Source organism: Lepidochelys kempii, chromosome 2 (assembly GCF_965140265.1).
Source record: "Lepidochelys kempii isolate rLepKem1 chromosome 2, rLepKem1.hap2, whole genome shotgun sequence".
In the NCBI taxonomy this organism is placed as follows: domain Eukaryota; kingdom Metazoa; phylum Chordata; order Testudines; family Cheloniidae; genus Lepidochelys; species Lepidochelys kempii.
The window spans coordinates 222,083,373-222,098,471 of NC_133257.1; the positions used below are offsets into that span (position 1 = coordinate 222,083,373).

At 38.5% G+C, this 15,099-nt stretch overlaps 1 protein-coding gene across 12 annotated transcripts in view; it reads right to left on the bottom strand.

Moving 5' to 3' along the window:
• Positions 1–1,550: 1,550 nt before the first annotated feature.
• PPP1R9A (protein phosphatase 1 regulatory subunit 9A) overlaps positions 1,551–15,099 on the bottom strand; it is a 261,698-nt gene continuing 248,149 nt past the window's right edge. For 8 of the 12 annotated variants that reach the window (XM_073333895.1, XM_073333897.1, XM_073333903.1 and 5 more), the window contains 4 exons: positions 13,801–13,920; positions 11,616–11,639; positions 10,021–10,203; positions 1,551–8,468 (listed from right to left, as the gene is read on the bottom strand). In XM_073333895.1, the coding sequence (XP_073189996.1) occupies positions 8,256–8,468; positions 10,021–10,203; positions 11,616–11,639; positions 13,801–13,920 (540 nt within the window). In that variant the 3' untranslated portion in view covers positions 1,551–8,255. Of the gene's footprint in view, positions 8,469–10,020; positions 10,204–11,615; positions 11,640–13,800; positions 13,921–15,099 lie in introns of those variants that run through there. The other 4 variants (XM_073333905.1, XM_073333906.1, XM_073333900.1 and 1 more) reach the window with 2 other exon arrangements.

A 15,099-nucleotide genomic window follows, 5' to 3' on the forward strand; every position in this document is an offset into this window, starting at 1 on the left:
GGTGACCATGTTGCTGAAACATGACACTTGGTGACACCAGCTATTGGGAACTTTAGAGCCTGAACTCAGAACCTTTTCCATCCAGATTCAATGGTGACTATTTTGGTCCAGATACTGCCAGGAGTAACTCCATTGCAGTGATGGCCGTTACTTCTGCTATATACAGTTATTAAATTTGTGCTGAGCAGGAGAACAGCGCCATAAGGTGGTATGAGAAATGCCCATTACAATTTTCAGTTTGGTCACGAGTGAATTGACACGATACTGTACTTGCCTTACCAAAAGTGATACAGCTCTCTTTAAAAAGTTTTGCCATGGCCCCAACGATTTACGTTGCACTGAACTGCTAGTGGCCTATTTTCTAGGTCCACTTAGGAAGATCATATATGAGCAGATGTGTTACATTTCAAGACTGCATTAAGAAAAATCAGCCATATAATGCCACGGTGGTATGGTTTTTAACGAAATTGTGATGCACTGGGAATATGTCTCTACAATTTATGGTTGATATTGTGAAGTTGTATTATGAAAAACAACGGTCATGAATAACTATGTGTATGTTGTTCCACCTCTGCTGACAGTTCTGTAGCTGGTACACACCCGACAGGGACAATGGAAAATACTTAAGGTTACTACTAACAGTACTTAGACCTTGGTATACTAAAAAACAGCTGCATCCTTACAAAGCCATTGTTAGCTTGAAGTGGAGACTCATCAGGAGCAGAACAAAGGCAGGGAGGTGACCAAGAGTTGTTTAAATAAGGGAACCCACTGGAACAGGGGTGTCAGTCAGGAAGCGTCAGGCAGGGTAAAGTCACACAAGCTGGGTAAGGGGCTTTGCAGGAGGGGAGAGCTCACCCATCATGTAACACCCTGCCTGCCTTCGTGGACACCAGTGATCCCTAAGTACTCCCAACAGAAGACTGAGCCAGGTGGGCTTATGAGCTCCATTTCCAAGGGGTAACAGACAGCCTCAGGGTCCAGGAAATGTTGCAGAGAGGCCAAGGGAGGAACCACTGTTGCAGCCTGTCAAGGTTCCAAAGGTTTAAACCACCCATGGGGGATCCAGAGCTCAGAGGCTTGGATTCCCTCCCCAGACATCCTAGTGGGTGGCCCGCAAGAGGCACTCACTAGGACCTGTGATAAGAATCATGGAGTGTAATAAGATCAAACCTGAATCCTGAATGCTGCACCATTTGTCCTGATCTTCCAGCTAACAGATGAGTTTAAAATCAACTTTAGACTTGCTGGGAAAGGAAGAACGAACAATTATGTGAAAGCCACCACAAGCACAACTAAAGGCTTGCTTACAAGGAGAAATAGCCCAGAAGAGCAAGCTTGCCATGTGGACACTTATTCTGCACTAATAGTGCCTTTCTGTGGCTTAATCTTTTTTGGAATAGCTGTTGTGTTTTAAAGTCACATCCTATCTTATTCTGCAATAGACAGATCCTAACACATGGCAGTAGTTGTCCAAACTGGGTAACATCTTATTAATTCTGGAATGAATAACAGAGGCGGGAAGACTAAATAAAAATTCTTGTAACAAGTTTCAGTAGTTCTCTTTTTATTGCATTCGTTGTCTAACAATAATACTCATTGGCAAGAAATTTATTTACACTAACAAATTAATTTTAATCAAAGGTGATTGGGTTTTTTTAAATCTGTAAGAAAACAAAGGGCCACCATGATGTTTTGCTTTGAATGCCTCCAAATAACCAAATGTAAAGGAATGTTGTTTTTGGAAACTCAACAATCCAGAGAAGTACATATTAACCAAGCACAAGAGAACAAGCTCAGACAGGGCACTATTGTCTCTTCCATGCAGATGATTAGACACCAAGATGTACAAATGAAAAGTCCAGGATTACATGCAATTCATACACATTTGACCTTAAAAAATTCTGAAGCATAACTATCTCCCTAAGATAAAAAGAAACAATAAAAGAAGCCAGTTTTTACAGTGGCGCACAGTGCATTTCTGTTTTTTAGCTGCCCAGTCTTTTAGCAATATGTATAACACTTGTTAGTTACCAGTGATTTATAAGTGCAACATCACTGAAAAATACAAAAGCAGGAGTTATGACAGTAAATGAGTCAGGGAAAGCAAATATATTTTGGGGAAGTTCACTGCGCACCATGTCATCTCCATTTGAGGAAGCTTCCTTATTGTCTTTCGTGCCATGTAATTCTTGTTTCTTCTGGACACTTCATCAATATTGTGAGTCTTCCTGCATTTACACCCACGTCTGCTCCCATTGTAGTCAATGGCAAAACTCACACTGAAAACAATAGGAGCAGGATTAGGCCCCTTTTTTTTGCTCAATTTGGGGTTGATCCTGTAAAATGCTAAGCACCTTCCTCCAAAGCCAAACAGTGCTGAAGGCCCTTAACATCGCACATGATTAAGCCAGATAAACTAGGAGATTTGTGCCTAATAAAGAGTCCAAATTTCTGAAAGAAACAAGCAGCACAAAGAGCTAAAGGCAAAACCTCCCAACAAGACATACACATCCTCCCTTTAGTCATGATTTACTGGCTATAACAGAAGTGCCAGGCCCACTGCCAGGTAGTGAAAGATGGCCTATCTTAGGGCCAGTAGGGAATCAGAGGGCTCAGTTTCATGACTGTGATATCACAGCTTTCAAATAGGACAGTTTTGAAAATGTCAGAAGATGCAATAAAACATACACAGAGCTTTGAAGAAAAGGACTGTGAAACATGCACATGACGTCTAGCTCATGGTGTGATGACTGGATGAGTCACTTCTGACATCACAATCCTGCCCGAGAATCAACTGCTCAAAGCTCTCCAATAGACATCTAAGCTAAGTTTACAAAATGTACAAAAAGTTTTCTTGTAATACTAATTCTAATAAATCAATCCTGGCAAAAGAACACAAGGACAACATGCAGAGAGATGTACAGAGGAACAGTCTGTATATGATTTTAATAAAAACTTTTGTTTAAAATCTTGTGATCCATCAAGTATATAAAACATAACATGAAAACTGTGAGTGAGGCTAAAAACACATCTGATCTATTATACAAACTGCTAGAGCTTTGCTCTTATGAGTTTCATATTATCAGAATCCTTGATGTGTGTTTTATGTGCATATAGCCCTAAAACTCACAGTTACCTACACATTAACTAATCTCTTCAATACAGTGTGTATATTTGTGTGTGTATATGTACACACACAAATGCAAAAGTATGTTAAAAAGCAAACCACAAGCCCCATCACTTAAACATTTTCATTTCTAGAAATGCTCATTTCTTTCATTCTGAATCATTGATAAAAAAAATTCTCTGTGAACTCTGCCCTTTCATTTGAACTGTTGAAGACTTCCAGGTTGCTCAAATACATGCTGTCTTTTTCAAACAACTTTCTATTTTTCAGAGTTTTGGACCAAGTTACAGGTTTTCTGAGATTTTAAAGCTTACGGAACAAAAGCTATAAACAAGTTTGCCTGCTCTCTGGTTGAGGCACAGCACAGGACTAGGCAAGTGCTATTAAAAGGCTCAATCCTTCTCTCACTGAACTCAATGACAAAACTCCAGTAGGAACAGGATCAGGTCCCAAAACAACAACATTTTGCTTGTCTCCCTCTCTGACACACAATTTTTCTATCCTTTTGAAAACACTGCTAAGGAATTGACACATAAACCTTGTTGTTGAAAATTGTCCTTAAATCCCAGATCTGGCACCCTGTACAAATCGCTCTTTAAGATACTTTTTAAAGAAATATGGCTACGCAAATACAAAACTTTCTTTCTGATTTTCAGTTCCATAGCACAGGATACTAGACTAGAACAGTATATCCCAGCCACACATATGCAAAATGATACCTATGCCTTCTTTGATTTCAAGGAACACAATCAGTACTCCTGCTGCTGAGCTTCTGTGGTGGGCATCATTGCCTCTGGTTGCCTGTCTTTAATGCAGCTGAGTGTGCTCTAACCAGCAACTGCTGATGAGTTAGACACCACACAATTGCACAGATGGCAGCAGGCGCTTGTGTGCGCAGTGGACGTGCGGAGACTCGAGGTTGCCAGATGATAAATATATTCAAAATTCCCACTAACATCAATAGGAGTTGAGGACCGATGTGGCTTCTGAGAAATGCTGTTCTAGATCCTGTGAACACTCTTGCTTAGAAATGCAGCATTGTCTCAGCTCCAACATGGCACAATAAATGGTTACTGACATAAAAGCACCGACCCAAGCTGATATATAAACATAACCCAGCTCTGCACAGCTTTTGTTACTTTTTTGCTCCACTATTTAGTTTTACTCCATTAATTGTGATGGGCTTTATGTACATGAACATCACTAGCTCTGCTAAGGCGTCAGATGAAATGCAAAAACCGGTGGACAATACTAATCTGTATTATGCAACATTAAATGGACTGAGTTCCTCATTGCTTTGCACTTGATGTAATCATTTACACTGGTACACAGTGGGTGTCCGACATCACCTAATCAGAATGAGAGCCTTTAGCACTCATTTGCCCAGATGCAAATGGCTCCATAAGGTGCCAGGCAATGGGGAATGAGACCCATAAATATTTGGCAGTTTGTACAGAATAAACCATGGCCTTTTGTTGCAGAATGGTTTCAATGCTACTGCTGGATTTCAGAGCAGACACTAGCTTTTCGGGGGCTAAGGCTATGAAAGCACCTTTGTATCTTCTATTTCCTACATCTTAAAAATCCCACTCTCTGCCTCCTTCATTCAGTCTTTCACAGTCTTGATCACTAGAAGATCAAGATCACTAGAAGATGTGCATAAATACATAGACTAGGGCTGCCAAACCTATTGGCACTAGCAGATCCAGAACTTCCAGGACTCAGCTACCACATACAAAACAGGGTGAATGTTAGCTAACCAGCTAGCTGCGAGTGCACCAGCGCAGGAGAATAACTAACTGGGGTAGAGCTGGCGTAGGCTGTATGGCTGGATTAGAGATAATATGGCCAGAGTGCTGATGTGCTCCAGGGACACCAGGCTGCAGAATAGCCCCTAGGAAGCTAGCACACCTTACAGAAGACCTGAGACTGCTCTAAATTACGCATTGGGACCGGTGACTGGCTGCCCAGGGATCAGTAAGCCACAAAAGTAGCTTAGAGTCACATTTGTGGAAGATACCCTGCCAGCTAGGCTGGGAGCAGAAAATTCATTTATTCATTCAGTACAGGACATTTGTCCATTCTGTTCCTTCTTATGATAGAGGTAACACACTATTCTAAACTAGCATTGTTCTTAGGGGAAGCTTACAGTGGGGTGGTTAAAGGCATTCTGAGTTTTTAATTAGATATGTAATGGGCAAACGCATATCATTTCTCAATATGGGAAAGAAAAATTGTGATAAACCTTTTATGGTCTTGTAGAAACAGTAACAACTCAAACCATATTGGTCACAAACACTGTGATTGTGACATGATTGTGTGTGCCATACATCCATAACTATCTTTAATTAAACGGAATCTTAAAAACATACCTTACCATAGAAGGAAGATCAGAACTCAGATACTGCTTGGTCCACTTTGTTTTCATTAGTTACTCTGCATTTTATGCTTTTATTTTTAACTGATTAAATCTATTTTTAAAAGTTAGATTTTAAACTCAAATAATTACAAAAAGTTTAAATTCACCATTTAGCTCTAAAGTTTCTATAAAACAGTAAAAACAATAATTACTAGCACATAAATCAAATTAGCTATCTGCAGAATAAGAACCTGATTTACTATGAGGTTAACTAGACACTGTTCTAAACAGCAAGAATGAAAAATCAATGCATAACACACACAGTAGTCTGCCTTGGGCTTTTACGAAAACAAAGAACATAAATAGAAAAACACACACAGTCTATTATATACAACCACTTAAAACATTACCATCATGTAAACATAATTTAAGGAGAAAATAATCATCTAATGAATTTATCAACATTGTATTTAAAATAGTATATTTCCAGTTTCTTCCAGATAACTTTCTCTTACCTAAATATAACTTCATAAGCTCCTAAAATAACTGAGCACTAGTTTCACCAGGTCGCCATGACACTGTAGTATAATTTGTCTCCTAGAAGGGAGATAGAAAGATTCAACTGAAGAGGTGATTTCTCCCCACAATTATATTTCTCCACTAATGGCCTCTTTTTCTCTCTGGCAGCATTAGGAAACACCAAGACCTACCAGAAATACCAACGCTGTTTTAATAGAGTGTCTTTCACAGCAGTTTCATTACTTTATGTCTGTAGATCAATGAAATATATACCAGAAACATGTAGAAAGTAGATTTGGAAACACAAAGGAAGCCATTACTAAATAGATTTGTCAGATTATTCGTACTGAATGAACTAAGTTGTATCTATTTACAAAGCTTTCTACAGGTAAAAATACTATTATTAAAAATGAAAATTTGACAAATGTTAGATAATATGAGCATAGCATCCCAGTTAAGATATTCTAGAACTCTGAGCTTCAGAAGAGCTTTTTTTTAAAGGTAAATGTCAAAGTATATGATGGGGGAAAAAATCCCTTTAAAATCATTCAGCATTTGCAGTTAACTTTCAGTCTGCTGAACCTCCAAGTTTTTAATTTTGCATCAACAGCTAACTAAATAAGAGTTAACTGCTGGCATGACTGACTACACAGAGATTACTATTTACTTATTGACTTATGTCAATACCTATGGAATGCATTGAAGGGGACGGATGTTGCTATAACCTACAAATGCTACTACACAGTAAGCATTGACTACAAAGCAATAATGTAATATCTTCGTCTTCCCATTATGTAAGCTTGATCCATTGTCCTCCCATTCATTTGGTGAAATAAAGAAAATTTTAATAGAGGCTGCTAAGAGACTGTAATACCACACAGTGCCAGACTGTACTGTTTGCTTCATTAATAGACATATCTATAGACGAGAAATCTCTGAAGTATATAGCGCAACAGTCAATTTAAGCATTCCAAACATTCTGCCAAGTATGCCTCAAGGCAGAATTTTTAGTGGGGGTGTCCTCTGGACACTCTATTTAAAACAAGCAGTGCATGACAGGTTTGCATTTAGTCACCTTCTTCCATATTGTAGCCTATATTAGTTGGCCTTGATATTAGCAAATCTTGTTTTTCTTTCAACAGCCTTATTTTTTTTTTTAAAGTGCACTTCATTGAAAACTGAAAGCCTTTAGCAGACTCAAATTTGGAGATCATTTCAGCAGATAGCAGTTGTGATTAGATCACAGCTCTGCAGGTCAGAGCACAAAGCTCACTGCCCCCAGCACTCAGTGAAGACGGAATCTGAAGATGTGGTGTTTTCCTTAAAAATACAACCCCCTCTAAACACCAGTTTTCTTTTCAGAATCTGTTTAAAAAGGAAGCTTTTAGTGTGTTACAGGAAAGTTTATCTGTACACCCCATGAACACAATGACCAGTGTACTCTAAAGATCTATCTGTTGTGCCAAGGTTAGAAAGTCAGCCTTGCTCAGATATCAGGAGGATAAATGTTACCCTCGGAACCCCTTGTAAACCAGCTTTGCCTCCTTTCTGTGTTAAATTACTGTACAGTTCACAAGAGTGTCAACCTCCCCTCTTTTGCCCAGAAAGGATAGTGACTCTCCTGTCCTTATCTCCGGCATATAATTACAAGTCACTGAACAATTGCGTTTGCAAAACAGTTGCATTTCAAGGTACTGATGCACGCTGTAGCCTGTTCCAGCAGACAGAACTAAATATCAGTCATGTAAAAGAGCTGAGATTCCAGTTAGAAAGATGAGTCAATGGTAACAGATGTGGGAACAACTCGAGTTACCCAGATTCAAAAATCTCCACTGATCATTGCAATCAACCACCAGGGATCCTGTTCAAAATGTGGTTGTGATGCAATGGACCACATCCCTCTTTGTCACACTGGTTACCAAACAGAACTAGCCCAATACAAAATAGCCATTTGAAAGGAAATCCCCTCAATGTTTCTCCAAAATAGGATACCTAGCTTGCAAGTAACAACAATAAAATAATGGTTTTGGATTGTTCAGCAGATCAAAAATAAGAGCATGTATTGTAACTGCAGGAAAATGTAGTCACACAATATAAACTTCCCTATTCATTCTATTTATAGCATCATATTTGTGTACATATTCCTATGTAATGACCACAAGAAAATGGGAGGGGTACTGTAGACAACTTGAGTTTCTTTGCCTGAAGTGTCTCCACATTAACTAACATAGTAGTAGTTCTGGCTCATCATTGCTCATTAGCGCCCTCTGTTGCATCTGATGAAGACTTGTCTAGTTTCTTTGATTTCCTTTGAAGCCGCTCTTGTTCTTTCTTCCTAAGCTTTTCCCTTTGCTTTTCCATTTTTTCTTGAGCTTTTCGAGCTCTCTCGATGGACACTTTCATTTCCTTTAGCTTTTTTTTAATGATTGTTCTGTCCTGGGAGGATGTCATACCAAGGGCCTAATATTAAAGAAAGAAATACAATAAGAGAATTAAAGAATCCCATACCATTTCATTTATGGCCAAATTATGTAAATTAAATAATAACACAACTAAACTAGAAGACAGTGAAAAATGAACAAAGCTTGAGTTAAAGTCAGGTAGAAAATAGGAGTTCACGACATCAAGTTAGTGCACTGAAAATAATAACGCTTTGCCCTTCTATTGTATGATGCCTTCCACATAAGGAAATCAAACAACTTTATAGAATATTAAAGATTTTGATCAATTGAGAAACACAGGCACACAGAGGTTAAGTGATTTGCCCAGAGTCGCAGAAGTGTGTGGCAGAGCTAGGAACAGACTCGATATTTCCTAAGTCCCAGCCTTTACTTTTGCCACAAGACCATTCTTTCTCCCATAAAAAATCCTGGAGATACAGAAAGGTTAAAACCCAAATTTTCAAATAGTTTGTAAATTTTGTGTGTCCAACTGAGACACTAAGGGCCTGAATTTCACATATACTGAGCCCCTATAACTCCAGTTTTTATTTTTTTTATCAGCAATATGCTCGTGATTTCATTGCAATAAATTAATGCACACTTTATATATCAAAACTTTTAAACTATGTATCTAGTTCTAATATACTATCCACAGCCAACCCCCTTCCCTGATACATATGATAGACAAATGTGTATTAGAAAGAGACTGATAAGGAAACATATAAATGGACTGATTAGAAAAGGCAAAGCTGTATAAGGCACTCTCTTCACCAGCAGTCCAATATTTAGGCTTGGAAGGATTTGATTTTTTTAAATCGGTAAATGTCAGTAAACGCTGATTTCACCATACACACACAAACTGGGGGAAAATATTTCCATTGGTAACAACAGGAATTAACAGATAGGCAAATTGAGAAAATGCTGCTTGAGAACTTATCAGAGGTTGATTTAAGGATATTTACTTTGTATATTTTGAAATGTGCTGTTAACAATTTGTGTTTTAACAGTTATAAAGCTTTAACTTCTTGAATCTCAATATATACACTCTCATTAAATAATTATTGTCTGACCCGCCCACCCATAATTTCCTGCAACTATGAAAATTTAAATCAATGCAAACTGGATAAAGTGCTTGACAATAAACAGATACTATTTGCTGAAATTATTTAAAAAACCTGAATTGTACCAAGCCTACCGATATTTTACCTCTACTTCTTGTGTGCTGATATTTACCATCCTACATGACTCGCATTTTTACAAAATGGAATTGGATGAGAAATATGTGCATGCAAATACCACTTATGCACACAATTATCTGATCTGTACATGCAAATGTGGGTACACTGTGCACCCACATTTTTTGCAAAGCAAAAGGGTCTCAATTTCTTTAAAAAATGGATCTAAATGATTCTAGTAATACTCTGACCCTCTGTACCATATCTGTTATTATAGTCTGTCTTCATTCCATACACCATTCTTTTTTGTACTCCTAAGGAATTCTCTTTTTCTCTAAGAATATCTCCAGTGACAATAAATAACATTTGAAGTTTGTCCCCAAGACAGTCCATTACCTTAAGCTTACTCCCATCCAGCTGAAGGAGATGCTCTCCATTAATGTTTTGGGCGGTGAATTCAGAAACATACTGTTCAAAGTTGAGGCTCATTAACCAGTGGGAAACTTGCTGTATGCTCCATTCCTGAACAGCACGATTCTGATACTGACTGTGTTTAGGAGACTGTCCATCATCAAGGATCTGTGACAAAAATATGATGCAGTATAATTAAAAGGGCAAAACTGACTAGTAATGGCATATTGCTGCACATACTTGCAACGCTACTCTTGAGGTATTTGTACTATTTTCATTACAACACTTCAGTAGGGATACACCAGTATATTACAACACAACCTACCCAGATATCCATAGAGTGTAACAGAAATAGCTTGGTAATTCTAGTTTTCTGTATGCAGGCACAAGAAAGAGGAAGTCACAGACAATGACTGACTAGGGCTAGGTGGCACAATTCACAATGGGAAGATTCACATCCCCTCTCCAGGTTTTAATCTTTTAACATGTTTTTGGACAGAATGTTTTTAAGGATACACTGGAATTTTGTGGTCTACCTTAAAGGTGCATTACGGTATGTTTGGAAAGTTTAAAATATGAAATTCAAAAAATTAGAAAACCACTCCAAAATTCAAGATGATGACAATAAATAGCCGAAGTTATTATCTATGGAAGACTACAAGAAGACACACAGTAACAGTATAGAACAGACAGTGAGCCACATCCTCAGCCCCCGATCTGGCCGCTCTGTGAAGGAAACAGCAGGAAAACTATGCTAAAGGAGACAGCGGGGGATTCCTGGGTGATGTAAAGCTGGCATAGCTAGCTCAGTGCCACCTGTTTTCCCTTCCTGTTCTGCATAGAGGGTATGCTGTTGTTGAGCTGGAACACATGATGCTCTGATCAATCCTTGGTCAGTGAAGCAGTTGCTATGGGACTGCTGCAGTTGGTGTAATTTAGAACAGTCTTTAGACTGGTTTAAATTGCACTGGGGGCTGTTTCAGCCCCCAGCAGGCCCCTTGATTGAGGATGGGGAAAGATGGCATAAACCCTAAACCCTAAGCTTTTGCCTACTCTGCACCAAGCATGAGCTCAGCACAGCAGAGGATTCACTCCAGTGTACTTGTTCTGAAATGCAGCCCCCACAAGATACGTCAACAAACCACAAGGACTATAATTTGCTAAAAGCCTGAAAACTGCAGCAGGAAGGGTGACACCTGATAATAGCGCATCTTAACTAATTAGCCTCTTATAGTTTGTATGGAAACTTCCAACTCCTCTGTACGTATATATATATATATATATATATATATATCTTCTTCCTATATGTTCCATTCTATGCATCCGATGAAGTGGGCTGTAGTCCACGAAAGCTTATGCTCTATTAAATTTGTTAGTCTCTAAGGTGCCACAAGTACTCCTGTTATTTTTGCGGATACAGACTAACACGGCTGCTACTCTGAAACCTGTGGGGTTGTGTTTGTGCTTTAACAGGGAGATTTGCTGCACAATAGAATAAGATCAGAAATGCAAATCTGCACATGAGACAACGCCACGCCACGGTCACACAGTCCACCACAAACAGCTCACTAGTATCTCACCTCATCATCAATCATATCCAGGCTCTGAGTGAGGGAGCAACAAAGAAATGGGAAAGAAAAGCATTATAGAAACAAAATACAGAACATGTAACAACGTGCGAGAGAGTTCAGGCAAGGGCAGCACCGCGATTTGCAAACAGGTCTGGTTATTGAAAAACAGATCACTTTTAAAACTATTTCCAAACCCAGAAAGGTTATGCTAAAAGCTTAACTACAAAGCACACAATTTCCTAGTAAGAGCCTGTCCTGATCCTGCACCACTGGTCAATGGGAGCTTTGCCAATGACTTCAATGGAAGCAGCAAAGACCCTTAATTTCTGGGGTACAAAGTGGAATAAGAATGTGTTCCACCCCTTGCTTATCATTCTTTTGCCTCACAAGTGGTTATGTCATCTCCAGCAAGGAGGTCTGTGGGAGAGGTTTCTGGCAGTGCTGCTAATAACCCCAGATCTGTAGCAGTCAGCAGTGAATGGCTGAAGACTGATCCAAGCAGCATCCCCTACAACAAGGGCTGGGTAGGTGTCCTCTGCAGCACTCACTGGACACACTGACTGATTCAGGAGCTGCTATTTATTATGAAGCAGAGGACAGAGAGGCCATTATTTTATTTTTATAGGCCTGTTGATATTAGATATTGCAGAGACAGCAAAGTTAAAGTATTAGGAGAGAGGGCTGAAAAAGAAAAATGGAAGCATTTTCAAACTTATCATTCGGCATACTGGATACAGAGTATTATCTACACTAAAATACATAGTACAATAAGAATTATGTGAAATAATAAGAGAGCAAAAATATTTAATAATGTAAGTTTTAGTGAAATGTACTGTCAAAATAGAAAGATCATATAGAATGAATGAGTCTAAATGATCAGATCTTTACAATTTGAAATTCTCATTAGTACAGACAATTTACACATGTCCACTGCCCAGTCAGTACTCTACCGTGGGCATAGTAAACATCTACTCTTAAACAGCAGCAATATTCCTACCATAGTGTCTATAGGACTTTTAGCCTTGCAAACTTAAATTTTGACAACTGTGGCTGTATGGAACAGTCATCTCCCTTTAAACACATGCACAGCAGGCATTAATATTAATCTGTAATAATATATTAACATATATTAACAACAACAAACGTAAGTGCTCTAAGAATAATAGAAACAGATGTTTTGAAATCAAGCTCTCTAGAGCAAATCCTGGCATGTATCTCACACAAGAAAATATGGAGTTCACCACAACATTTTCAGTGGATTACAGGTTCTGTATTTATAAATAAAGATGCTCATCTGCACCTCATCTGGGTTCACATGTGAACTAGGCACGATCTTCTGCTTAGTGAGTCAGTGGTCCAGATCCTCAGCTAGTGTAAATAACTGTAGCTCCGCAGAAGAGCTGGCCCAGGGACTTTACCAAGCTTGTTTTAGGACCCCATTTTCAAAACATAGCTTCTGTTTGTGACATGTAATTTTGGCACCCAATCCAATGGGCATAATTTTTGCACACTAACACTTGTGCAAAGAAACAAAACAAGACAACCTCTGGTCAAAAAACAGCACAGAATTTAGGTCAACTCTATTGCACATGCACAAACCAAGCACAAATTGAATGCAAATGAAATATGCATGGTATAAAGTTTACACAATATAGACATGTGTAATAGTGTGCAAAAATTGCACAGACAGGTGATTTCTTTTACACATCACACACACAGAGGTTGGGTGGAGGTGCCTTTGAAGTTTGGTCCTTAAAATTCAATCATAAATGGCTTCACCAGCTGGTCTAACTATACCATACCTCTACAACCTAGCTAGCCCACACTCCATATTCCCTCAAAGGCATCCCAATTATATTTATTTTAACATATGACATTAACAAGCTGTGTATATTGGTCCGTGTGCATGTACTTAAATGTAAATATAGGAAAAATATACAGAAATGAAATGGTGGCAAAGGCTTGGGTGCAGCATGTTTTAGGAATCCAATCGTATTTTGTTATTTCCCTTTTTTATTTCCTATATATACACTGAAGTATGAGAAATACTGTAATAAAAGGCAAATCAGGAATCAAATTCTTCTTTTCCAATTATGTTTTCTAGAAAATAACTATCATTTGAATACTTATTATGAGAAATCCTATTGGAGAAAGAAATTAACTCTTGCCCGTTGTAAAAATGACAGAGACATACCTCATCTGATGATAATGCTAAGGAATGAGAGAAACCAGGGGTTTTCAGTTCTGCTCCTAAACCACTCAAATCAGCTGAGCTTGTGCTGCTGGGACTGAAATCATCAGTGAATGTGAAATTCTGCAGACAAAAAGATGGGTCAAAGTCAACATAAGATCATACATACACATCTTGTGGGAGACTTGCTTTTTCCCTCCAGGCTGGCATAGTTCAGGAGTGATTTCAATAATTTACTGAACCAATTATTATAAGGATGCCCAATCTTTATTACTGTTAATGTTTTGTGAAATAATATGTAATACGTCTATTACTGTGGTATTAGAGAGACCAACACAGCTACAAAAACAGTGCAAACAACATATTACTGTGGTATGTGTTTAAGAGACATTTTTGCCAGGTTAGTGTCTTAGTAACAAAGATGTGCGAGAGGAATTTCCAGGCTTCCGCTCAGAGATGACACTCCCTGCCCCTTCTGAGGCTGCCAACTTCACTGCTTCTCATGGCTGATCAATAGCATTTGCAGCCTTCCAGGATGCCTGCCCTCCACACATTTAGGACAAACATAGCACATGCAGTTACACAATGGGTAGGAGAGGGGGTGGATTATGAGGGAGAAATGAAAGTCACTATTGAAAAGGCAAGGAATCATTCTGTGAATCCATTTTGGACTGAGCCCTAAATAAACTCTTTCAGAAATGAGAGGTTCTTCCCTCTTTGCCTAAACCTTTAGATAAGACAGAAGGTAAAGGAGACCTTCCGATGTTAGGTGCTGCTATTCGCTGCAACAGTAACCACAAAATAGACATTTATTTTCCTTAAAAATGAAATGACAAATATTATACTTTATAGCAAAGGTGAGCAAAATATTACTCCATGATTCATATATATTCCTAGAAATCATAAAAATCACCACTGGGGAATACTACAATTGGCAACAGATCTGCATTAGAGTTTGGAAAACAGTTTAATTTCAAAACAACACAAAATATTAAGGAATTCCTGACGCGCCTGAGGGGCAATAAAAAAACAAGCAGATCCAGACTCCACATCCTTGGTGTTCAAATCCACAGATGAAAGTGCAATAATGTAAAAAGTGTAAGTCAGTGCAAAGAAACAAACAACAACAACAAAACCCACATGTTTTTCAACTAGCTCTTTTAAAAAATATGAAAAATATCAAGTCTTGACCTCCCTTTTTCTGCTGGAAGTCCCTCTGGAGAACTAATGGGATAATGACATCACATGAAAATTGGGTACACTCATCTACTCTTTGTCCCTTTGAAAATCTCCCCCCACATA